Source organism: Helianthus annuus, chromosome 17, assembly GCF_002127325.2.
Source record: "Helianthus annuus cultivar XRQ/B chromosome 17, HanXRQr2.0-SUNRISE, whole genome shotgun sequence".
Lineage (NCBI taxonomy): Eukaryota > Viridiplantae > Streptophyta > Magnoliopsida > Asterales > Asteraceae > Helianthus > Helianthus annuus.
This window is the reverse complement of record NC_035449.2, coordinates 55,879,997-55,907,326: the sequence shown is the minus strand read 5'-3', so window position 1 is coordinate 55,907,326 and position 27,330 is coordinate 55,879,997. Positions and strand designations below refer to the sequence as shown.

The 27,330-nt window shown below is 36.0% G+C and overlaps 1 protein-coding gene across 1 annotated transcript; it reads left to right on the top strand.

Moving 5' to 3' along the window:
- The first annotated feature begins 17,718 nt into the window (after positions 1-17,718).
- LOC110920812 (geraniol 8-hydroxylase) lies at positions 17,719-27,050 on the top strand. Its single transcript, XM_022165011.2, has 3 exons — positions 17,719-18,273; positions 18,432-18,973; positions 26,244-27,050. The coding sequence occupies exons 1-3, from the start codon at positions 17,886-17,888 to the stop codon at positions 26,874-26,876; spliced, it is 1,563 nt and encodes a 520-aa protein (XP_022020703.1). The 5' UTR covers positions 17,719-17,885; the 3' UTR covers positions 26,877-27,050.
- Positions 27,051-27,330: the final 280 nt, after the last annotated feature.

The window sequence follows — 27,330 nt, the reverse complement described above, 5'->3', positions numbered from 1 at the left end:
TCCTTTAGTGTTAATGATTATGAAAATCATATACACTAGTGATCCTTTTCTTGCATAACTTGTTGTTTTCATCACAGAGATGAATTTTTTGGATCGAGTTGGGTTATCTCCTTTAATTGTGATCTTTTCACCCTTTGGTAAATTTACTTGTATTGACTTTTGATCACATAGAATACTGGCTTTATTGGCTATTAACCAATCCATTCCTAATACAATATCAAATCCAGCCAGATTCATTGGGTAAAGATTAGCAATAAAATTTTGGTTTAAAATTTCTATTCTTGCTCCCTGCAAGATTTCAGTGATCTTAATGGATTCTCCATTTGTTGTCTCTACTAGACATTCTTATTGGAGTTAGTTAATGGTTGATTGAGAAGTTTGCAAAATGAAGTATTAATAAAACTTTGGTTCACACCGTAGTCAAATAATACTTTAGCAAAAGCATCATTAAGTAAAAACGTACCAGCAATCACTTCCGGAATCATCTTAGCTTCTTCTATAGTCAGAACAAATGCTTTAGCATTCTTAGTAGTCTTGTTGTTCATGGCTAGAGCTAGTTTCGGACAGTTCGGCTTAATATGCCCTTTTTCTCCACAACTGAAGCATACTCCATTACTAGGTTTCTTCCTACAGTCTTCTTCCTTATGTCCTGGTATCTTGCAGAAATTGCAGTATGTGGAGCATCTTCCTGAATGCTTCTTCTTACAGGCCTTACAATAAGGTGCAGAAGTAGAACCTAGATTCTTCCCATGGTTGGAATTACTGTAGCGAAATTCCTGGGTAAGTTTCTGGACTAGGTTCTTCCTCTGGTTTTCTTCTTGTGTACGTACTAGTTCATCAGTCAATGTATTTGCTAGTTCTACAGCTTCTTCTATAGTTTGTGACCTAGCTGGCTTGACTACATGTCTAATCTCACTAATTAATACCCAAATGTAACGGGAGATTAATACTGGTTCTAGTGATGCTAGGGTTGGCACTATTCTAGCAAATTCAAAGAATACGGTAGTGTAACCCTTACAGTCTACTACAGTCATTCTATGGTTTAAGAACTTATTAGCTATTTGTTCTTTTTCATTGGGAGGACAGAATTTCCTTTCAACCATGTTCTTAAACTCAATCCATTCCATATTATAGACTCTGTCACTCCCCCTATACTGGAGAATAGTGTTCCATCATTCTAGAGCGGCATTCTTAAAAAGATTGAAAGCAAACATGATTTTATCTTCCTCTGCACAATTGCTTATTTTTAAGACTGCTTCAGTCTTTTCTATCCAGCGTAGAGCTGCAATGGCTCCTTCATTGCCCGAGATTCCATTGGTTTACAAGACCAGAATTTTTTGTAAGAACAACCATAAGACATGGTTCTTCTTCTTTTTGGAATAGGCAATTGAAGTAATGGTCCATTGTTTACGATGTGACTGGGTTCAGTAGGTGGTCGTTTACTTCCACTATTAGTTTTATTATTTTCCGCTTTCTTAACCGTTTTGATAATATACGGCATAGCGTCTATAATCACTTGTGCCACTATGTGTTGGATGACACTGTTATCTAATTGGTTGCCGTTATTATCGTTATTCGGGTTTTCTTGATTCACTTCGTTGTCCATCTGGATTATAAACATTTACCCAATATTAATATCACAGGCCAATATTTAATGCAAACAATCACACAAACAAACACTTTGATCAAAATCGTCGTGCATTGCGACGTTTACTCTATTTCATATATTTATATATTACAAACTGCAATACAATACTAACTATGCATCAGTAGGTAGTGGATTATCTATTTTTTAGTTGATTTTTTTTCAACTACACACACACACACACACACACACATATATATATATATATTATTGATAGGGTTCATCCAGTATTGCATGTTACGCTCGTCGTACTTTCAAACGAGTCTCTCCCTTATTTGCCTTATTCTTTCACTTTCATCTAATAACTCCTCACCAAAAGTGCGGAGTTCCTGCACGTTTTCGGTACTCATGGGTGGTGCTGGTGCTGGTATCGGGTCAGGGTACTAGGGCATCGGCTCTTCGTATGGGTATGGGTTCTCTAGGATCTCTCGAATATATTGGTCGTTATCCCAATATGGATCTAGAGGGTCAAGGTTTGGGTAGGGTGCTACCGGGTTTTGTATGGGTTCCTCTTGTGGGTAGAGTTCTCGATAATCCCTATGGTCGTTATTCCATGGGTCATAATCTGGAGGATGGGGTGCTGGGACTCTAGGGATTTCGTTTGGGTCGAAGGCAGGTACCGGAATCTGGTATCCTGGGTTAGGTTCTATTTCCATGGGTTGAGTTGGAAATAAGGGTAGTGGCTGGGGTGCAATGAGTTGTTCTAAGTTTATGTCTGCGGCTGTGGTAGCTAATATATGAAAATTGGCCAATCGTCTATTGATTATGTCCTGGGTCTGGGCATTCATCTCCCTATTTGCTGCTGCTAAAGCCCTCTGTTGATGTAACTTCCTTATCCTTTTCCTACGCTCGTGTGCTCCCCGACTGAACCATCCTCTCTTTTTGGTAGGGAATGGCTCTTCGGATGCACTTTGAATATGAAAATCCCCTCTTCTGTGTCAGCTGAATACCCCGAGGGGGTAGGCTGGGAAGAAGTTCCTTCATCTCAAGGAGAACTAGATAGTTGACGATAAGTGTCTGACAGACCTTGATCACTCATACTGTAAACTAAAAAATTGTCAAATAACACAAAACAACAAAATAGACAGATATGCACGTAATCCCATAGATTATTTCCTAACATAATGGATAAAATTTTAGTGTCAGCAGAACACTTCTATGGATGAAATCAGTGGCTGTGGCTCTTATACCACTCTCTGTCACAACCCCCGGCCCCTATTTTTGGGAACGGGCGGCCGCGAACCAGTATCAGCGGTATCGGTGTTTATCAATTTGGCAGCGGACTTTACATCAGGACCGTAGTTAGGAAAAATTTTATCAGAGTAAAACACCACATTTTTATAATAATAAACACATGGGAAATTCCCAAGTTTCTATTACAAACATGTTTTTAGGGATAAACCCTAATGTATTGGAATAAAACATCTTCTTTATTTAGGTAACTTTTATAGCCACTTTTCCAAGCTCTCAGTGCTGTCCAGCTGACTTCTAATTGGCTTTCACATTTTGTTATCAGAAACGCGTTTAAAAACATTTATCAGCAAGAAATACTTGTGAGTGAATCTCAGTTTAATCAAGAAAATTTTTATCCTTTTACAGCATTGAGGGAAATCCAGCAATTACATTTGTTTACATCTACTTTAATTACCACCCACGGTATTGTCAATCCTGACGTGTGGTAATGTTACTACTCATAGTGTAGTAACAAATTTTGTATACAAAACCCCAACATACCGACGATAATTGTAGAATTACAAATACTCAATCACTGTGAATTGTAATTTAAAACAATTGAGGTTTTGTAAAAACAGTTTACAAAAAGAGGAATTACTCACTTTGCTATTTTAGGTATTTCCCTTGTGACTTCCTGGTTATAATCTATTAATTAAACAATGCACACGCGTTAGTATAATAACCCAATGTATATTAGTTATAGCCTCCCCGAGACAGAACTCCAACGACTGAGTCAGGTAGAGCCTCGACATGCGTTACGGAGAACTAGACCAATCGGGCAGCGTATCTAATACGTAACTGGGGGGGGGGGGGGGTTATGATACTTACATCGAGGTAGAGCTTCGCTATTTTAGTGGGTATAATACTCGGGAATTACTTTTACTATTCAGAATTGAGAGAGAGAGAGAGAGAGAGAGAGATCGAATTTTGAACGACGACTGAATGCCGATCTCTTCTATATAGGGCTGTACAGGGAGTCCCTGGCGCCCCGCGACAGACACACAGTGGTGTGTCGCGCCCCGCGAGGTAGGTGTAGTAGGGTTAAGGTTGATCAGTCACGAGTATAGGTGTTGCGCCCCGCCAGAGCCCCTCGAATTTTGTTTTTATTTGATTTGTATTAAATTAAAGGTATTTATGGCCGTTTTTCATATGCGGAGTGTATTTTTGGACATGTAGGGGTGTTATAAGGGTTTCGGGAGAGTTGTTATACATTTCCATATTTAAAACAAGCTAAATGACACATTTAGACCTAATTAATTAAATCATCCTATTTTTAAAACACACATATTACCAAAATGCCACCAAGATGATCTCAACCATCAAACACACTCACCCAATGGTCAATATCACTTCCTACACTTTGTAGAAAAAAACACACTTTGTAGAGGAACCTCACCCTACACATATGTATAGTTTAACAATGACTATATACATATGTGGAAAAGCTTAGGGAAAATGTGTGGTTCAAAATGTTTCTCAAGTTTCTCAAATAGGGTGGACTTCTCCGAGAATCCCTACCATACATACATACATACATACATACATACATACATACATACATACATACATACATACATACATACATACATACATACATACATACATACATACATACATACATACATACATACATACATACATACATACATACATACATACATACATACATACATACATACATACATACATACATACATACATACATACATACATACATACATACATACATACATACATACATACATACATACATACATACATACATACATACATACATACATACATACATACATACATACATACATACATACATACATACATACATACATACATACATACATACATACATACATACATACATACATACATACATACATACATACATACATACATACATACATACATACATACATACATACATACATACATACATACATACATACATACATACATACATACATACATACATACATACATACATACATACATACATACATACATACATATATATATATATATAAGGCCGCTAAAATGAAAAACCCCCAGTTAAGAGAACCACAAGAACCACTTTCCAACCATTGATCTTTGAAGATGGATGGATGAGATTAAAAGTTATAAAAACAATACTAAATTCTTTTTGTCTTATTAAGTATTTAATATTTTAATGTCAAAACGACAGTTTAGTAAATTTGCTTGTTTTGTCTTTGTATATATTGTTTTTACTAATTTTTTTGTCCTATTAAATTAATTATTTTTATTAAAATCAGATTTTTTAATTAAAAAACATTTTAAAATCTGATTTTTTTTTACAAAAAACAATTTTTGTCAGGACTCTTTTACAAAAAACGTTTTTACGAGCCGGTTTTTAAGCCCCGTTTTTTACGCCCCGTTTTTAAGCCCCGTTTTTACGCCCGGTTTTACGTGCTGCACTTACACCCAGTTTTACGCGCCGTTTTTTTACGCCCGGTTTTACGCGCCGTTTTTTAACGCCCCGTTTTTACGCGTTGTTTTACGCCCCCATATTCACGTCCCGTATTTACGCGTCGTTTTATTACCCGGTTTTTTTACGAGCCGTTTTTACGCCCCGTTTTTACGCGCCTTTTTTACGTGCTGTTTTTTTACGCGCCGTTTCTCGCCCCGTATTTACGCACCGTTTTTTTACACACACGTTTTTAAACTTTTTTTACGGTTTTAAACTTTTTTTACTGTTTTAAACTTTCTTTTTACAAAAAACTTTTTTTCTAAAAAACTCTTTTACAATTTTTTTTACAAAAACTTTTTAACAAAGAACAAAAATTTATACGAAATCTTTTTTATGGTTTTAACCTTTTTTTTACACACACGTTTTTAATCTTTTTTTCGTTTTTTTACAAAAACGTTTTTTACAGTTTTAAACTTTTTTTGCAAAAACTTTTTTACCAAAAAAGTTTTACAAATTTTTTTTTTCAGAAAAACTTTTTTTACAAAAGACAAAAATTTATACGAAAACATTTTTACAGACACGTTTTTAAACTTTTTTATAATTTTTACGAAAACTTTTTTTACGGTTTTAAACTTTTTATTTACAAATACTTTTTTACAATTTTTTTTTACAAAATAACAAAAAGAGAATAAAGAAATTGAAAAGACTTAAAAAAGTGACTTTAATGAGGAGAGAGATATTATTTGATGGTTTTGATTAAATGACTATATTACCCCTTTGGTTGTCATTATCTGATTGGTGGAGAGTGTTTCTCGCGGTTCTCGCAACTGGGGGTGGTTTTCATTTTAGCGGCCTTCTATATATACATATATAGGGTGGGGTTACTCTACGAAATGTGTTTTGTCTAAAAAGTGTAAGAAATGATTATGACCATTAGATTAGGTAATTGATGAATGAGATTAAATGAGTAATAAAATTGTAATATTTGTTTTAATTGAATTGATTGATTTATTGAATTAAGGGTATAAAAGTAAATTTCGTATGCCTTAAATTTAGAAATCAAATGCAACTCACATGCAGCTTCCCCCCATCTTTTTTAAAACGTGAATAACTTTTTATACATAGTTTGTTTTTAAATATTATACCATAATAATAAACGTTTTTTTATCTTTAATATGAGTACCATATTGCTACATATCTAAAAAATTATGATTCAAGTAATTCAGACACTAGTGTGTTTTATATAGCGTCTGCATATTTTATATTGTGTATTTCACTGGTGTGTTTTATATTGTGCATTTCAGACACTACTGTGTTTTATGAGTGATAGGTGTGTTTAATTGTGAAATCTAGTATAACCCAATGTGAAGAAATCAAAAACTGATAAAACACAACGTCAAGAAATAATGAATGTGTTTTATGTTTCGAAATATATGAGGGTGTGTTTAATTGTGAAAATTGATATAACACGGTATAAAGAAACCGTAACCTGATAAAACACAATGTTAAGAAATGATGAATTTGTTTTATGTTTCGAACTTCGGGTGAATTAATCATGGATACGAATGATGTAACTACCAGTTTTGAATAGTTAATAGGCATAAGTTTCCATAAAAATAGCATTTTATTGTTATGATATAAAATCTTCCATAAATTGTTGTAGTTATTCAATTACCTTAATGCCCTTTAGTAAACTAACACTAGATGCCACATGTCACAAGGAGATTGCTTCCTACACTTTGTAGGAAAAGCAGGCTTTGTAGCCAACTCATATATTAGTAAGTTACAAACGCAGTCCCTTGTTAACTGTAAAGCTACATAAACAGTTCTTTAGATGCGAATGACTAAAATGCCCTTTTAACCCAATAGGAAAACTAACATTTGTTAGTCTTAGTACCTCAAGTTGTTACAAAATCAAACATTAAAACCTCATAATGTGATTTTAAACTATTAATACCTAACCTTGTTACTTTACACAACCCACAGGAAGTAACAGTGTAATTAACTCTTATATAAATAGAAGTGGTTCATGAAGACATTTAGGATCAATAAAATATCTAAAACATATATTAATGAAAAATTCTGTAATGATACCTATACCGGCACTAATACCGACTACTAAGAAGATTACCGTGGACCATTGTGACACCTAAGCAAATCCCACATCAGTCGTGGCTAGGAGAGATTCTTAGTTTATAAGAGATTCTCCGCCTCTTAATTCACCAACAAGTTTTGGGCTTAGTTGGCTATAGAGTACTTAAAAACTCCACCGTTAAGCGTCCTCAGGTGGGAGTAGTACCAGGATGGGTGACCTCCTTGAAGTCTCCATTGGGGCTACCAAAAACAAATTTGCAAGTTCCTGGATGGGGAACCCGACAAGACAAAGCGAACAATATTAGTGATAAAAAGAGCCGGATGTTACAAAATCAAACTTGAGTTTGGTTGAGCGGTTAACCCAAATTTAAAGAAAATGACGAACAACTAAAAACCCTAAAGAAGCTTGAGTTTATCTTTATCCTTATTAGTTGAACAGGGTAGCCTTATACATGGGCGGACCTATGTTCATAGGTGGGGTGGTGGGCACCCGCGTTAAGAAAACCATTTTAATGTAACATACGCGTTAAAATCCTAACCAACCCCTTTAATATTTTATAATCACTTTCTCTTAGCGTTTCACTTTTCCAGGGGCCGGTGACTAGTTTAGGGGTGAGCATTTGTCAATAACCGACCTGACCCGATGCGGAACTGAACCGACCCAATAACCGAACATCTTATAATATACTACTCGAAATAATACCCTACATAAAGGGTCGGTTCCGGTTCTTGTTACACTCGTTTTTGGTTACGTATCAGGTCACTACCTGAACCTAAATGTAATTGAAATTGATGTGTATAAAATGCATCATATAAATTACATTAAATGTGGCATAAAACTAACCCTTTTTTTAGTACTAATGTTGGAAAAAGTGTGCTTTTGTCTTCCTTTTGTATTTTCTGGATTAAATGAGCTCAAATGAACAAAAGAGGCAAACAGGCACCTAAATCTAACAAAAATACAAGAAAAGGAATAAACGTGGCATGCCCGACCCCTCGACAGCATCCTCCCAAACAAAAACAAGAGAACAGAAGGCTGAACACGCCCCATGCTCACTGAGCACGGGGGCGTGCCCAAGTGTCTGCAGAAAAGACAAAGTTGTAGAAGCTTCTATCTCCCACCACGGGGGCGTGCCCAGTGGACACGAGGCCGTGGTCAACTCTAAGATTCGTAGAATCTAGGCAAATATTGATAGTACAGATACGCTTCTGCACACGGGGTCGTGCCCAGTAGACATGGGGGCGTGGTCAACTAATGCAGACAAACTGCATTTAATGAAGAAAAAGAAGATGGGTGGACACGGGGTCGTGTCCGGGCTCTGTGCAGGCTATAAATAGGGGTGCTTGGCTCACTTGCAAATCATCCATTGGCAAACCACCTCTCTCACACTTCACCCACCCACCACCACCATCACAACCCACATCCACCACCATCATCCATCATCCATCATAGAGTGTGTGTAGTAGTCTCGGGATCCAAGATTGATAGTAAGAGTTCTTGACAATCAAAGGCCATGTTTGCCTAAGTGTCTTACATCACTTGGTGAAGACAAGCATTTAGCGTAATACTTTTTATTTTTAATCTTTTCGCACTTTTTATTTGGTTATGTATTAATGACTTTAATAAATAGTTTCTTATGTTGAAGGCGAATCTTCCTTATCATTTGTCCGTGGTGTCTAGGCGTTGTTTTACTGTCTATATAAAATAAAAGATTTACACCATTCATATCTCCACGGTCTATATGGAGATATGTTGGCTACCTGGTCGGGGGTTAAGGGAATGGTTTGGTAAGAGTCTTGCTTATTCAGTGTATAGATCCTGCAAGGACCTAGGTCAAGCTTAGTAGGACCTCCTTCAATACCCACTGGTATTGGATGGCGGGGGTTCGAATTTCTTGATCCCCTCATATGTAAGCTACTATTAAAACATTAACCCGGCTACTTAGGATTGTATCCCTGCTGACTCAAACTACTTAGCCGAGTGTAACGTCACCTTCAAAAGAGGGGCCTACCACATTACGCATTAATAACTTAATTAATTATCTTTCAATAATCCAACCCTTTAGGATTGTATCCTTGCTGACTCAAACTACTGGGTTGAGGGTAACGTCACTTTCAAAAGAGGGGCCTACTACTATAACTAAGATAATCTCTTAAAAAGTGCAAAAGTGCGGAAATAATCAAAGGTTACACTAAAGGCGAGTCGGATCCAAGTGATTCATCCTGTCTATCTGTTTTTATTTTTATTTTTATTTTCAGCATTTTTAGTTTTCATTTTCTAGTTTAAAACCTTTTTCTAAATTTTTGATTTGATTAGACGTTGAGCATAAACCGGTATTAAAAGCTCTTGTGTCCTTGGACGACCTCGGTATCTTACCAACACTATACTACGCTCACGATGGGTGCACTTGCTCATATGTGTGTTTGGTGTTAGTAAATATCGTGTTTTATAAATTTAAAACTTGACTAATGTGTTAAAAAGGGCTAAAAATATACTTAAAAATCTATCACACCACACACGCATCAAATTTTTGACGCCGCTGCCGGGCACACAAGGATTTTAAGAAAGTTAGGAATCAACGGCCTAATCGTTTTTTCTTATTTTTCTGTTTTTTTTTTAGAATTTTTCTTAATTTTTCAGCTTCTGCAGAATTCAGCATAGGCCGTGCCCGCTGAACACGCCCCGTGCCCAATCTTTGGTACTTGCAATCCCGTTTTAAGTCAGAGAGTAGCTGAACACGGGGCCGTGCCCAATCAACACGCCCCGTGCCCAAGTAGCAGTTACTAAAAACAGAACCGTAAGATCCCGACGGTTGGTAATTTCTGACACAAACATGAGCGACACTGATTTTTTTACTATCGGCCCTCATATGGTACGTGGTGTCAAATATGTGGTGGCCCTTATAAAGATTTAGAATGTTATTCTCTAAATTACAAGCCCCACTATATAGACCCATTGTTTTCCTGTAGCCTTAAGAGGGGCGAAAGTAAAAATAATCCATATCTCTCCCTCGAATGCTCTCAATCGACTCTTCTAGGAGAAATGCTTCTTGATGAACTATTTCAAATGGAAGATCTAATTCTTAATTGGGTAAAAGAACTTGAGATGGATATCATTAATTCATCTCAAGACGATACCCAAGAAGAATTATTGAGATCACATTCGGATAAAAACAACTTTGTTGTTCCCGATATCACCTCTAACTCTGGAGAAGACTTGAGCGATAGTCGTCCCTGTGTCGATTGTGCCGTGAAGGACTCCCCATCGACTTCGTTCGATGAATACATATACCTGAGCGATTCGGCATACACCTTCTTTAACGAGAGCCCGGGAAACATTTAGCATATGAATCACCCTTACTGATAACCTCTTGCATTCTCGTCTAAATTTAGAGCAATTAAGGTATCTCAGGCACTTCGGTGTTGTCTCGTCCAGTAAGAAACCACCCGATTCGGATAAATTCCTTAAAACTAGAGAAAACTCCATAAGACAGCCTCTAGACACGGGGCCGTGTCCAGGTCAGCACGCCCCCGTGTCCACCAAAAGATTCCCGTCTGACCTGTGGTCAGAATACGGACAAAATGTGTCAGGATCTTGTCTGCACACGGGGCCGTGTCCAGCCAACACGGGGCCATGTTCATCGTGCTGTCGTTTTCTATAAAGGCAGCAAGATTCCTGCACATTTGAACCACTCCAAAGACAAAGATCTGGTGAGATCTTCACACATACCATCCTAGGTATATTCTAAAGAAGGTTCTCAACAACCATCTTGTATTTTCCACTTTTGTTCATTGCCTTCTTCTTCAATTTTTCACTCAAAACCTCCATTAGAGCTTGAAATCACCATGGTTCCAAGCTTTATTGTGATGTTTGTTAGGTTTTTATTCAAGGAATCTTGTTAAAAATAAGCTCTACAACAGTGTTTTAAGTTATTTCTGCTCAAAAACGCTTTAAAAATCATGAAAATAATTTGAAACTCCAAGATTCCTTGTTCCAAAAATCTGCAGACATATGAACACGGGGCCGTGCTCAATGAGCACGGGGCCGTGTCCGAGGGACTGTTCCAATAAAACTGAACTCTTTTTGGTCTGTTTTCTCAGAATGGCGAGTAGAACTAGCGGAACATCTTCATCGCACTCCAGGAACAACCGACAAGGGAGAAGGTCATCAACGGTAGAAGACTCTCTTGTAAACTACGTTTACGCTTTAAGAGAGGCCATTGATGAGATGACGGGGGTAGAAGAAGCATTGGTCGACCGTATCAATCACTTAACGGTGGGACTAGAAGGATGTCTTCGAGAGGTCAACGTTTTGCAGCAAAGGTTGAACATTCTCACTTCTCCTCCTTTGGTGCCAATCATCACCCAAAGGGCATGGAATGTAGTACCGGAAGTCATCATACCGGCCGAGTGGTACACCATACACCCGAAGCCCCCTCGAGACATACTACAAGGGGTTCCGGTTGGTGTCACTCCCCCTCCACAAAATGTTGAGGAAAATGAAGCCGCCTTCTTCCTCCCGAGAGAAATAGAAGAATGGCTTTAATAACATCTAGGACACCTCCCGGTTTGGGGTTCTACGAAACCTTTAAATACCGGAAAGCTATTTCCGAAATTTTGATTCCTATTGTAAAAGTAGAACCCCTTAGGATGATTCTATGTATCACTTGACCTATCTAATTTAGGACTTTTAACTTTTATTTTTCTGCTTTATTTTTAATTTCTGCTTTATTTTTAATTTTCTAGGACCCTATGTAATGTGTTATTTTAATGGAATGACGGTTTTAATTAAATTGGTGTTTGGATGATGTTGTAATGCTTAAAACACACCCGGGATGGTGAAGGATACCAAGGGAAACTTAAACCAGCACCCCATGCACAAAAACAGAGCCTCCCGACAGTTTTTCTTTGTTACAGCAAGTTCAGCACGGGTCGTGCCCACCCAACACGGCCCCGTGCTAAACAATCTACAGGAAATCACCCAGTTCAGGTAATTGGACACGGGGCGTGTTTGCTGAACATGCCCCCGTGCCCAGGCTTCTGTTTGTTTTTAATGATTTCTGTTACTGGAAACCTGAACACGGGGCCGTGCCCGGACACCACGGGCCCGTGTCCAGACGTCCAGTACCATTAAAATTTGTTTTTAACACACCTATTACACATTCAATCAACCTAAAAACTTATTTTTGGGACACATTGAGGACAATGTGTAATTTAAGTGGGGGGGGGGATGCTAAAACCTTGAATTTTGCAAGTCCTAATCACAAGCCTTACCCAAAACTCTATTGGAACCGCTAATCACCCCAAAATTTTTTCAAAAATTTTTCATTTTTTTACTTGACTCGGTTTAATTTGGGAATTACAAGTTTTAAAAAGGTTATATTTTTACAAATTTACAACCGATAGTGTCGTGATAAAAAGAACCAACATAAGAAAATTATGAAACGACATGACAAATCTAGTAAAATTTGATTATATATACTTGATCACATAAAAACCCATTCCCACAAAAAGTGAGTTTTGAGCCTTTATTGAGCATACAGATACACATCTTTAAACTAAATGCTCATTTTTTGTTTCTTGTGTGAATAGCCGCTTGGTTTCTTACAACTCTAGAACTTGCCACGACGATTCATTCCCGGTCCTTACCAACTTAAACCTTAGTAAGTAAATGATAGAGTCATTAGGACTAACCCTTTTTATTTCTACACCATTATTTTTTTTTACCACCTACCCAAAATCCCCCTAGTTAACCCCTTTGAGCCTAAACCTTTTCACTTCTTAACCCACAAAACAAACACCCTTTTACCCACCAAAACCCTTCTTCATTTTAAACCCTTTATTTTAGTAAAAAGCTCGGTTGTTCATATGACATTCCTTATCAAAAAATAAATAAATAAATAAATAAATGATGAAGCCAAGAAATAAAACAAACAAGTTCATCAAAAAGAACTTTGTTTGAAGAATTGCTTCATTAAAATAAAAAATTATGGAAAAAAATAAAAGTCTTACGAAAACCGACGCTTTTTACGCCTTTCGCCCTATTCTACTAACCACTAACCCAACCACCTACCTTTAACCCAAGCCTAACCCTTCCCCAAAGTCCTCTTGATATTGACAAAGGTGTATAGTTAAAAAGAAGGAGGATTAATTGCTTGGCAAGCATATGGTAGAAGTAAGTTCCATACCGCTCTCGAGTGTTTCACAAAAATACATCTTTGGCCGAGTGTTGAGTGATCTCCCGTGAGGTATGTGAACTTATATATAAATGGAATTTTAAAGAGGCATGTTATGCCCAAATAAGTAATTTATCTTATGTAATGTTCTAAATAAAGCATGACGAATAGGATTGTAAATAGCATAAAAATAAAACCTAATAAAAATCTTGGAATCCCGACACTCTATGACAAGCCCAAAAACCTTCTCTTCTACCCATTCCATTTGGGAGTGTAAGCCACATTATAAAGAGTTTTGCTTGAGGACAAGCAAAGATTCAAGTGTGGGGTATTTGATGTGTATAAAATGCAACATATAAATTACATCAAATGTGGCATAAAACTAACCCTTTTTTTAGTACTAATGTTGGAAAAATGTGCTTTTGTCTTGCTTTTGTATTTTCAGGATTAAATGAGCTCAAATGAACAAATGAAGCAAAAAGGCAGCTTAGGGATGGCAATAGGTCGGGTTCGGGTCGGGTATTGGTAATCTCATACCCGTACCCGGTTATAAAATCGCGTCCCATACCCGACCCAATACCCGTCGGGTATTTATCGGGTAATTACCCATCGGGTATCGGGTATACCCGCGGGTATCGGGTTTACCCATTAGTTTGTTAAAAGATGTACATTGGGATTTCTAAATACATTTTTTTACTATTGTAATTATTATATTATTTTATTTATACAACAACTATTATAAATTAAAGATATACATTACATACATATAAGTTTTATCATAAATTAATAATAATTTTATAATACTTATACACTCAGATGCATATACTTCACAACATACAAAATATAAATACTATTATCAAATGCATATAATAAAAGAATTTTTTTTTTTCATATTATGAACATACTAAAATAAATCACTAATAGACAAGGGTTAGTGGAAAATAAAATTATAAATTAAAAAAAAATCGGGTATATAGTTCGGGTAAACGGGTATGTGGTTTCGGGTAATCGGGTCGGGTATCACCTAATCCCATACCCGACCCATACCCGCGAAAATTTTTAAAACTAATCCCATGCCCGGCACAATACCCGTCGGGTATCGGGTATACCCGTCCCATTTGGGTCGGGTTTCGGGTATACCCGTCGGGCTCGGGTATTTTTGCCATCACTAAGGCAGCTAAATCTAACATAAATACAAGAAAAGGAATAAACGTGGCATGCCCGACCCCTCGACAGCATCCTCCCAAACAAAAACAAGAGAACAGAAGGCTGAACACGCCCCGTGCTCACTAAGCACGGGGGCGTGCCCAAGTGTCTGCAGAAAAGATAAAGTTGTAGAAGCTTCTATCACCCACCCACGGGGGCGTGCCCAACGGACACGGGGCCATGGTCAACTCTAAGATTCGTAGAATCTAGGCAAATCTTGATAGTACAGATACGCTTCTTCACACAGGGTCGTGCCCAGCGGACACGGGAGCGTGGTCAACTAATGCAGACAAACTGCATTTAATGAAGAAAGAGAAGATGGGTGGACATGGTGCCGGATCCGGGCTTCTGTGCAGGCTATAAATAGGGGTGCTTGGCTCACTTGCAAATCATCCCTTGGCAAACCATCTCTCTCACACTTAAACCACCCACCACCACCATCACAACCCACATCCACCACCATCATCCATCATCCATCATAGAGTGTGTGTAGTAGTCTCAGGATCCAAGATTGATAGTAAGAGTTCTTGACAATCAAAGGCTTTGTTTGCCTAAGTCTCTTACATCACTTGGTGAAGACAAGCATTTAACGTAATACTTTTTATTTTTAATCTTTTCGCACTTTTTATTTGGTTATATATTAATGACTTTAATAACTAGTTTCTTATGTTGTAGGTGAATCTTCCTTATCATTTCTCCGTGATGTCTTGGCGTTATATTACTGTCTATATAAAATAAAAGATTTACACCAATCATATCTCCACGGTCTATATGGAGATATGTTGGCTACCTGGTCGGGGGTTAAGGGAATGGTTTGGTAAGAGTCTTGCCTTGTTCAGTGTATAGATCCTGCAAGGACCTAGGTCAAGCTTAGTAGGACCTCCTTCAATACCCACTGGTATTGGATGGCGGGGGTTCGAAATTCTTGATCCCCTCATATGTAAGCTACTATTAAAACATTAACCCAGCTACTTAGGATTGTATCCCTGCTGACTCAAACTACTTAGCCGAGGGTAACGTCACCTTCAAAAGAGAGGCCTACCACATTACGTATTAATAACTTAATTAATTATTTTTCAATAATCCAACCCTTTAGGATTGTATCCTTGCTGACTCAAACTACTGGGTTGAGGGTAACGTCACCTTCAAAAGAGGGGGCCTACTACTATAACTAAGATAATCTTTTAGAAAGTGCAAAAGTGTGGAAATAATCAAAGGTTACACTAAAGGCTACTCGGATCCAAATGATTCATGTTGTCTATCTGTTTTTATTTTTATTTTTATTTTCAGCATTTTAGTCTTCGTTTTCTAGTTTAAAACCTTTTTCTAAATTTTTGATTTGATTAGACGTTGAGCATAAACCGGTATTAAAAGCTCTTGTGTCCTTGGACGACCTCGGTATCTTACCAACACTATACTACGCTTACGATGGGTGCACTTGCCCATATGTGTGTTTGGTGTTAGTAAATCGTGTTTTATAAATTTAAAAATTGACTAATGTGTTAAAAAGGGCTAAAAATATACTTAAAAATATATCACACCACACACGCATCATAAATATTCATGTAAAGATGCAATGTTTAAGGATAACAGTTCTGCATGTTTAAGACTTTAGATTAACTTATGTTGCAGGGCTTGGCCCAACATAATTAGTACACTATCTGTTTTTCGGTCCACCATACACCCCTAAACCACTAGCAACCACCTCCCTCCGACCTGTAACCAACCACCGTACACCCCTAACCCCTATCATCAACAAAAAAAATTTACATATTAATCAAATAACAATCAGACCTGCTTAAGGAGTTACTCTGGATGAAACAGAGGATCAGTACGAACAACTAAATGTTATAAACTACAAAATTCGCTTAATCGAGATCCGAAACAACCAGATATCATCTCAAATCTCTTATCACCTATCAATATACTTTTAAAATCACCTGAATAAAAAATTTAAACAAACTATTGATATCAATGATCTATCTGCATATTTTTTCCCCGAAACTTCCCTAATTCTCCACAATAACAATCGAAACATCTACTTTTAGACATGAATCAAAATAGCGATCAATTTCGTCCAATTTACTAATCAAAATCAACCAGACCTGATTAAGCAATTGCGCTGAGGAGGAAGTAGAGGATCTGTAAGCGACCGAGCCCAAGTACTCGAACTCCTTGGCAGTGGCTGATGACGTTTGGAGTTCGGCACATGACATAGAGAACTCGATCGATCAAACGACAACACACCGCCATTCTGCTGCTGGAAAAGCAAAGTGGCAACGATTGCATGTTCATGAATAACAGAATCGTCGAACTTCTCTCGCTTAATCGAAATCACACCTAACCTCTCCCTCCGACCTGAAACCTTCACCGGCGCCAGTGCCTTTCACTGTTGATTCAGAAGCTGGAGAGAGAGAGAGAGAGAGAGAGAGAGAGAGAGAGAGAGAGAGAGAGAGACTGTGGTGCTTGTAGTGGTGGTAGTGGGTGTTTAGTGGTGGAGGTGAGGTGGTGGAGGTAGGTGTTCAGTGGTGGTGTTTGTTTGAGAAGAGAGAGAGAGAGAGAGAGAAAGATCTGGGTCGATCGAGAGAGATACAGGGGGTGGTAGTGATGATGGTGATTTGGGGAAGAAGTGGGGGTGAGACACACATAAATATTTGTTTTAATTAAACTATTTTCTATTTATTGTTTTTCTTAATAAGTAAGGGTACTTTGGTAATTTAATATAAACTAAACTGGATAGCTTAATCTAGGTTAATAATAAGGACCACACGAGTACAAAAGTTATAAACGTTGAGACCAAATGTGTAATTATTAACTCGTACTTTTTTTTTTTTTTGAAAGATCAACAAAATATATTATATACTATTTGGGCCGGCATATTATTAACTCGTACTATTAATGACATTGACATATAGGAAATAAAAGTCAAAAGTCCGCTTTGTAACGCTACTAGTATTAGTGACATATAGAGGAAACAAAAGTCAAAAGTCCGCTTTGAAATAAAAGTTTAGGAAATAGTTAATTAGACATCCAGGGATATATGTATACCATATATATTTCCTAAAATCTTTGCAAGTTCCTTCGTCAGATAGCTCCATAAAATCCCAACATGATACCAGATAGGCAGTGGTCATCATGGCCGGAAGTTGCCATCAACAGACCCGACCTCGCAATCGCACTTCTCACTATATTAGCCATCACACTCGCTATTTTCTGGTACCAATCTGGTAAGCCCACGTCGCCCATGCCACCTGGACCTCGCGGGCTGCCAGTGGTGGGGTACCTTCCATTTCTAGGCCCTGACCTGCTCCATGAATTCACCAAAATGGCACAACGTTATGGCCCCATTTTCAAGCTCAAGCTCGGAACCAAAACGTACATCGTCATCAGCTCGCCAGACCTCGCTAAAGCTGTCGTCCGTGAGCAAGACGAGATATTTGCTAACCGAGACCCTCCGGTGGCCGCCAAAATCGTATCCTACGGTCGCAGAAATATAGGTATTAGATAGAATATATTAGTTATAGTAAAAATAATTACAAAAAACTGTAACTATATATATTAGTTATAGTAAAATTAATTACAATAAACTGTAACTAGTATGTTTCATCTGATAAATAGAATAAACTCATAACTAATATATTTTATCTTATAACAGGCTGGTCTGACAATAACTCACACCTACGAAACCTGCGTAAACTGTTCATACACGAGATCATGAGCAACAAAAACCTGGAAGCTTCTAGCACTTTCAGGCGAACCGAAGTGAGGAAAACCGTGAAGCAACTGTATGAAAAAGTGGGGACGGAGGTTGACGTGGGTGGGATGGCGTTCTTGACGTCCCTGAGGGTCGTCACGAACGTTTTATGGGGGAACAGTTTGGTTGAAGATGAAAAAGGCAGAAATGTTGGGATTGAGTTTAGGGAAGTGGTTACGGAGGCAGTGGGGCTTCTAGGCGCAGCGAATATGTCGGACTTCTTCCCGGTGTTGTCGCGAATGGATTTACAAGGCGTGGAGCAAAGGATGACGGTTGCATGGAAGAAGATCGATGAGATTTTAGAAAGAAAAATTGAGGAGAAAATTGCAAGTAAAACAGAAGACCAACATGGAAGAAAAGATTTCTTGGAGATTTTACTAGAGCTCAAAGAACAAAATGCTACTACGTCACTGGATATTACCCAGATCAAAGGCCTTCTCTTGGTATGTTTATCAGTTTATACTATTCTCTTGGAATTTTTTTTTTTTTTTTTACAGTTGGGTTCTCATATGTTATTACAGACAAGAAATATATTATAAATATCGTAACTATAAAATATAAAACATGGTTACATTTTCCATATTTAATAGGACAGCAACCACAAAATATAAAGAATTTTACAACGGAAAAAATGTAGGAAATTTGAACGACTAAACTGTCATTCTAGTTTTCGAATGAATTAAATAAAATATGTCTTTTATTTAAACACAATTTTTATAAGAATAACTTAAGTGTCCCATAATTATTTTTACTCATTATTTTAACTAGGGTCGTAGTTAAGCATTTAGTGTCAGGATAGGTCACACGTTTCTGTGGGGGCTCAACGGTTCGATTGGTATTAATTTGTTATGTTGTTGGCACTTGAATATTACGTGTACAAAACTCCATTAAACCTAGTTATTCAAATTTAGTAAAAAAACTAAGAGTCCTAACTACAGTTATAATTATTATGATTACAATAAATATTATCTGTGTATAAATCTAAACTAATACACTCTCTCGAATTATAACTAATATAAACTATATAATATACCTCGTAAATACCAATATAACTATTTAAGCGTTCTAAAAATTTTGATTTTGTTAATATAAATATTAGGATTAGACTCAGGTGTTCCAGGGGGTAAAAACTCCGTCGACTTCTATGCAGTCGCTATAAGGTTGAGCGGTGTGGAACCGTGCCCTCCGCCAAGTAAGACCCATAGCGTCTCCAACACCGTTACAGGGGCGCCATGATTGAGTCCGCCAAGCCTTTCATGGGCGCGAGAACTGAAGGGGGCGGGGGGGACCCACCCAGTATATATCCATTTACCCACAACCATAACCAACATCACCTTCATCCACCATCATCACCCCCTTTCCAACCACCGTCATCACCACCACCTTCGTTAGACAGAAAAATGGCCGGAGAAAAAGATGAAGAAAGGAGAAAGTTGTTGTGGTTGTGTGTGGATAGGTTTAAAACTTTTATCAACTAGGTCACACTATACGATGGGCTAATAAAATGAGTCACTTAAAATAGGTTGTCGGTTTATAAATTGGATAAGTAACTTGGATTACATAAGTTTTTTTTTGAACGGTAGATCAACTGGATTTTCCAGTTTACTCCAAAGGATCAGTATATGCTGTTTAAACCCCTCACCTCAAGTTCGAATCCCTTCGAGAGGTGTTCTCCCATATTTGACTTATAAATTGGATGAGTTTATAATTCTAGTTTTATAATTTTATTTTAATTCTAGTTTAATGGTAATTTCTTAAGTTTTATTTTAATTATTTTTTATTTATGTATTTTATTTTAAGTTTATAATGTTTCTAAATTTAAAATAAATAATATTAAAAAAATAATGAATGAACAATGATGAAAGGGGCTTTATGAGGATTTATCCCACCTTATGACAGTTAATGATAAAGTCCATTGCTCATGTATCACCTATGTAACACTAATGTTGTGTGATATGATGAAACTCTTAAGGCTTTTAGACCATGCGTAGTGGTAGAAGGTTATAATGCCCCCACCATGGGGCGTTTTGCGCCATGTGGCGTCCTAGTCAGCAAGGGGGCATTATAGCAAAAGTGGTGTAGTGGGTATAATGCCCCATAATGCCCCTTACAATTATTAAAAAAAAAAAAAAAAAAAACCTTTTTAAAAAAGCTGAACTATCCCACATGGTCTCTTCCCATTGGTCAACACTCACATGGTCTCATGCAAGTTAGTTTCATTTGGCGTTTTAAAGAAAACGCTGGAACAAAATTTTTTCAAAAATTTTACAAAATAACGCCCCCTGTAATGGAGGGGTGGGCGTTTTCGGGCGTTATTTTTGAAAATTTTTTAAAAAAAACGCCCCATTACACATGGTCTTATCATACACCATATAAGGCTATAAGCTAGCCCAAAACCTCACCTTTAAAGCATAGTATGCTAACCGCTCGAATTGATCAACTTTTGTGTCTATTACCACATTCAAAAAATATATTGATCAACTTTTGCGTTTATTACCTCACTCAAAAATATATAACTCAGAAAAAAAAAAGGCTACATACAAAGAAAAAAAAAAGGAATAATGGATTTTAATAATCCAAACTTTCATCCATTGGCCGGCAACAGACCCAACTTCAAAAATAACCGGTGGTGGTCCCAACTTTTCGTATATTGTAAACCAATGGACTTTTACTAAAAAAAACCTTAATTTCTTTTTGTCTCCATATCCTTTTCGGTTTAGTAAAGGTACATTGGTTTACATTATACGAAAAAGTTGCCGAAAAGGATAAGGAGACAAAAAGAAATTAAGGTTTTTATTAGTAAAAGTTCATTGGTTTACAATATACGAAAAGTTGGGAGCACCACCGGTTATTTTTGAAGTTGGGTTTGTTGCCGACCAATGGTTGAAAGTTTGGATTATTAAAATCCATTTTTCCAAAAAAAAAAAAAAAAAAAGAAGCTACATACAAAGAAAAAAAAATTAAAGCAGCTCGTACCACGTGGCAAGCTACTATTGAGTAACACCACAAACAACAAATCACATACGTGAACCATGGAAATCTCCTTTCTTTGATATATAAATAAAATATATATAAAAGCATTCACGTCCATTCTATATTTTTACCCTATAATTTTATTAAAAACAATTATATTTTATCTTTTCTCTAACTTAAATAATATTTTTTATACTTTTATCATTATTTTTTTTTACTACTTACAACCACTTTCAAAATATATTTAAAAAATTATAAAAAATGAACAATGTACCCTCAAATTTACATATGAATAATAACTTTTTCTTTCTCCTCTACTTAAAAACATTTCCAACCGCTTACAAACACTTTCATAATACGAAAAGCCCTCTCACAAAATTTGAGGGACGGATTATGAATGCTCGAAGCCAAGAACATTCATATTTCTTCCATCATTTCTATCCTATAATTACACTAAAAATAATTATATTTTCTCTCTCATTTCAATTAATTAATATTTTTATACCTTTATTTTTATCTTTTCTCTGTTCTCCACTCGAAACTACTTAATATATTTTATATCTTTATTTTTTTCTTTTTTCTCACCTTTACTCAGAACCACTTTCAAAATATATTATAAAATTATAGAGGGCGAATAATATTCACTTAAATATATACCCGTTTCTTTCCCATCCACTTATAACCACTTTTTATAACATAAAACCCACTCTAACAAAATTTGGTAGAAGGGATATGAATCCTCTAAGAGTGAGGGACGCTTTACACGGGTGGACTAGTCCCCTCTCCACCCTATCCAATCCTAATCTGTCATGTCAATTCCTATCTTCACTCCTCATTTTACACTCAAACAACATAAATAATTTTTTGTTAAAAAGAATAAAGATAAAAAGATGTGAGGGTGGAAGAGAGTGAGGCTCACCATTAATCATCTATCCCTTCTTTTCCTTTACCGGTGAACACTCCCCGCTCAATAGGGTTTATCGTGTGGATACCGGGGTTGGCGACGGTATTCCCGCCCGGTGAAAGGTCACCGCTTGGCCTTCCCCGGTACGCCCAGTGCACCCTAAGAGTAATTACCAAAAAAAAACCATCGTCGATCTTGCCAACTTGTAGAGTTTGTATGTCTCTTTAATTTAATGTAATGTTGTGATAAAGTTGTCCCTATCCTTATTTTATTTACTAATTGTACCTCATAAATTGTTACATCATAATACTTTTTTGTTTTATTATTTATCTTATCTTTTTGTTGTCTTGTAATTATTATTATTATTATTATTATTATTATTATTATTATTATTATTATTATTATTATTAACTAAATTATTTAAAAATTAATTATAGTTTTAAAATAATAAAGCATTTTTTAAATCTGCTTTACAGATTGAATAATTTTTCTAATTAAGTTTAAAATGTTTTTAAGTTATTTTAGAGAATTGTCTATGAAGCGTCTTTTTCTATTTTGTTTAAAGTTTCGTTTTATATTTTATTGAAAGCTCTTTTTAACGTTTTTATTTTTTTGATAAATAAAAATGGTTTGTTTTGCAAAAAGGTTTTCGAGAAAGGTTGATTAACTTTTTCTTAAATATGTATATCGTAGGGAAAATTATGTATTCTATTAATAAATGAATTAAAATTAGTTATTACACTAGTATGCAAAGCGTATAAATGAAAAAGAAAATACATAATGTTTATGCTCATATAGGGATCTTTATGGGAAAACTTATTATTCGTGAGGAAATCAAAAAACTGAAATGTAGTATCATGAGAATATATGCATTTGTGAGGAAACTATATAAAAAAGACCTTATAAATATCTAGATGATGGATCATGAAAAAAAACTAATTTAAATGAGAAAACTAAAAAATCAACTAAAAAAAGTCTAAAAACATACAAATTTCTTTTTACAATTTTTTATAAAATTTTGCTACTTTTTATGTATAATTTTTTTTTTAAAATAAATAAATTGTACTGTACATGTACAATAATACGGAAAAGCATAAACCACCTAACCCACCCCCACTGACACCCCCCAAAAATCTAAATTCACCCTCCCACCAAAAGCCTAACCCCCCCCCCCTTTTCCAAAAAAAAAAAACTAAAATTAAACCCTAAACATTAACCCCAAAAAACCTAAACCCTCCCACCCACATCCCCCCCCCCCCCCTCAAAAAAAAGCAAATCCTAATCCTACAAAAAACATAACCCTAAAATCTAAATTAAAATCAAAAATTAACTTTAAACATATAATGCATATGTGCAGTACAAGTTTTTTTTTTTTAAGTTTTTTTATACATAAAAAGTAGAGAAATTTTATAAAAAAGTTGTAAAAAAAATTGACATGTTTTGTAGGCTTTTTTAGTTTTCTTATTTATATGTAGTTTTCTCATGATTCTCTCCCCTACATATATAAGTATATCATATTTTTGATAAAATATAAGTATATCATATTAGATTATATTGTAACATTATATATACTCCAGTATACCACTATATCTACTATGATATACATTATATATGTAGTATAAGGTTTTTTTAGCTTTCTCATAGTGGCAAGTTTTTTTGATAAATATATTTCAAATTTAGCTTAATGATTTATACAAATATTGTTAACTTTTGTATAGAAATGTCAACAATTATAGTATATCATATTAGATGTATGCAATATATATGTAGCACTATATATACTCCAGTATAGTATACTTCTATATCTACTGTGATATACTTTTTTTTTTTTAGTAAAACACATTTTTGTCTTTTAGGTCTAAACCAAATTCCAAAACTGTCATTTTAGTCCCTGTGGTTTTGTCACTTTTGCCACTTTAGTCCAAAACTCAAACTTTTTGCATCTGAGTCCCTGTGGTTTCAATTTTATTGCCATTTTGTTACAAAAATAAAATCAGGTCATATTTGTCTTATAAAATCCTGCTATTTTGTCATTTTCCGCAGGGGCAAAATGATCATTTCTTTTTTATAAATAAATACCATATTTTATAAGACAAATATGACCTTATTTGCCCCTGAGGAAAATGACAAAATTACAGGATTTTATAAGACAAGTATGACCTGATTTCATTTTTGGACCAAAATGGCAATAAAACTGAAACCACAGGGACCCAGATGCAAAAGGTTTGAGTTTTGGACTAAAGTGGCAAAAGTGACCAAACCTCAGGGACCAAAATGACAGTTTAGTCTTTATGTTTTAATTTTTCACGTTTCGTTCTTTTCACTAACGGGGATTAAATTTGTGTGCTAATATACATCATGTTCTTGTGAAATGACCCAACAACAATTACCTATTATAATTTAAAATACAAAACACAAGTTATACATATGCACTACAATCCCTCTCCCCTCCTTGTTTTTTTGTCATGAATTTGGTTACGTTTTGCCGTTGCCTCCAACTTGTGCACTTCCACCTATGATCGGTGCACGACCACCACCACATTCGAATTTGTCCAGACATGGAGAAGATCGCTAGGAAAAGCGACGTTGGTCTCGGAAATGGGATAGTTGTTGCCTAACGAGTGAGATGGGTGGGTTTATGAACCCATTGTTCTAGTAGCCCATTTATGCTATCGATTTGGGTGGGATTATGAAATAGAGTTGGCCAAAAACTGGTTTTCATTGATTTTCAAACCGGTTTTGGTGGCTACCAGTTTGAGGTGAAACCGGTTTGGGTACTGGATTAGGTTACTAGTTTCGGCTCCCGAATCGGGTTTTTTTTGCCAAATCTATTATAAACCCACTGTTGCGGGGCCATTTTCAAATCTAGGTTTTCCTGAGGGAGATAACAGGGGGGGTCAGGTGGCGACGGTTTCCATCAGCAATGATAAAGGAACGATTTGCAGGGTGTCGGGATACAGATCTGAGTGGTGGTTTCAATATCTGAGCGGTAGTTTCCTTATCTGAATTCAGGCCATTTAATAAATGAACGATTTCCAGCGGTGGACAGTCTTTGGCAAAAGGGAAGGTGGTGGCTCAGATTTGCAAAGAACCACTCCAAACATCTTGATGTTAAATCGACGAAGAAGTTAGTTGGGATCTACACATGCAAATATAGTCTGGTTAAACATTAAGGGTGGGATCTAATGGGTAGCGACACTGTAATTGGTGGTCGTGATTGCAGTTTTAGGCTAGAGTCGTGGTTGTGGAATTTGGTCGATGGTCATTGATGTTTGAGGGTGTGCTCGGCTATAAGTGAGAGTGGCTAGTGTTCTTGGTGTCATTAGAAAGAGAGGGGGAGTACAATGAGGGTATAGAGAAAGACATATAAGGGAGAGAGAGAGAGAGAGGAGATGGAGAACAAAGAGTGGGGTTGGGTGAGTAATTATAATTTTGAATTTTCATTAAAAGAAACCAATGTTCAAAATACTCTCACATGCAAGTCATATGACTGGAATTAATGGACAAATATGACTCCCGTTATTGAAAAGGATGAAAGTTGCAAACATTTTAAAATGTAAAGGATAATTGCTGATAGTTCCTTTGTTTAAGGACAATTTCTAGAGTTTGGTATAAAGCTAAAGGACGGAAAGTGTACTTTACTCTTTTAATCTAAGAAACAAAATTTTTTGTTTTTATATTTTAATTCTAAAAAAATACATTTTTAATAAATAAAAATGGTTCCAACTTACCATAAAAAATAATTATATTTTCATACATATTAATAATAATAATTGGAATCTAACACAAAAATGATTATTTTAAATACTATTAATCCCTTTTATTTTGATGAATAGGACATTGTTACGGGAGGAACAGATACAACATCAACACTAGTGGAATGGATAATGGCAGAGCTTTTGCAAAATCCAAAGGACATGAAGATCGTACAAGATGAGTTACAAGAAGTTGTTGGTCTAAACAACATTGTCGAAGAATACCATCTCCCAAAATTACAATATCTAGATGCAGTGATTAAGGAAACATTGCGGTTACACCCTGCACTTCCTCTTTTGATGCCACGATCTCCAAATGAATCATGCAAGGTTGGTGGATACATTGTCCCGAAGGGTGCAAACGTCTTTATAAACATCTTGTCCATACATAGGGATCCTCGATATTGGGATAATCCTTTGGAATTTAATCCAAAGAGGTTCATGAGTCTTGATGGTACAACTAAGTTCGATTATAAAGGATACAATTGGAACTTTATGCCATTTGGGTCGGGGAGAAGAATGTGTCCAGGAGTCCCCATGGGTGAGAGAATGTTGGTATATTTGTTGGCTTCGATGTTGCACTCGTTTGATTGGAGTTTACCATTTAGCAAAGAGCATGATCTCTCAGGTAAGTTTAGCTTGCTACTAAAGAAAAGAGAACCACTTATAGCTATCCCTTTACAAAGGTTACCATACAAAACCCTCTACATGTAACATTAACACTATGTTCTAGTGTATTATAAATTGTCTTACATAATAATTTGTGTAACATTTGTTTAGGCTTTTGACTCTTGTCGCATCGTGCAAGTGTCAAGGCATGTTAAGGCTCGTGTGATATATGGACTACGTTTTGTTTTTGTTAATATATATGAAGGTACTTATATATAACAATGTGTATTCTTTAAATTAACTATTTGCAACATTACACATACGAAAACAAACCACTAAATCACATATTCCTAAATAAAAAGGTTGAAACATGCAATTTAGATTTCTTAAGAGCAGTCTAATCGAAATCGATAATTAAGTATGCCAAGATTTTGGAACATGTCCTTGTATTAAATGTTATGATGATAACAATCTCGAAATTAGAAGTTTAGAAGTATATAGTATAGGCAAGCTTATAATTAAGTATGCCAAGATTTTGGAACATGTCCTTTTATTAAAT

Bases quoted from the DNA above. Each gene is read 5' to 3' on its own strand.
- LOC110920812 (XM_022165011.2), top strand. From the start codon at position 17,886: ATGATACCAGATAGGCAGTGGTCATCATGGCCGGAAGTTGCCATCAAC. The intron at 18,274-18,431 runs GTATTAGATAGA...ATCTTATAACAG, and splicing joins CTACGGTCGCAGAAATATAG to GCTGGTCTGACAATAACTCA. The intron at 18,974-26,243 runs GTATGTTTATCA...TTTGATGAATAG, and splicing joins AGATCAAAGGCCTTCTCTTG to GACATTGTTACGGGAGGAAC.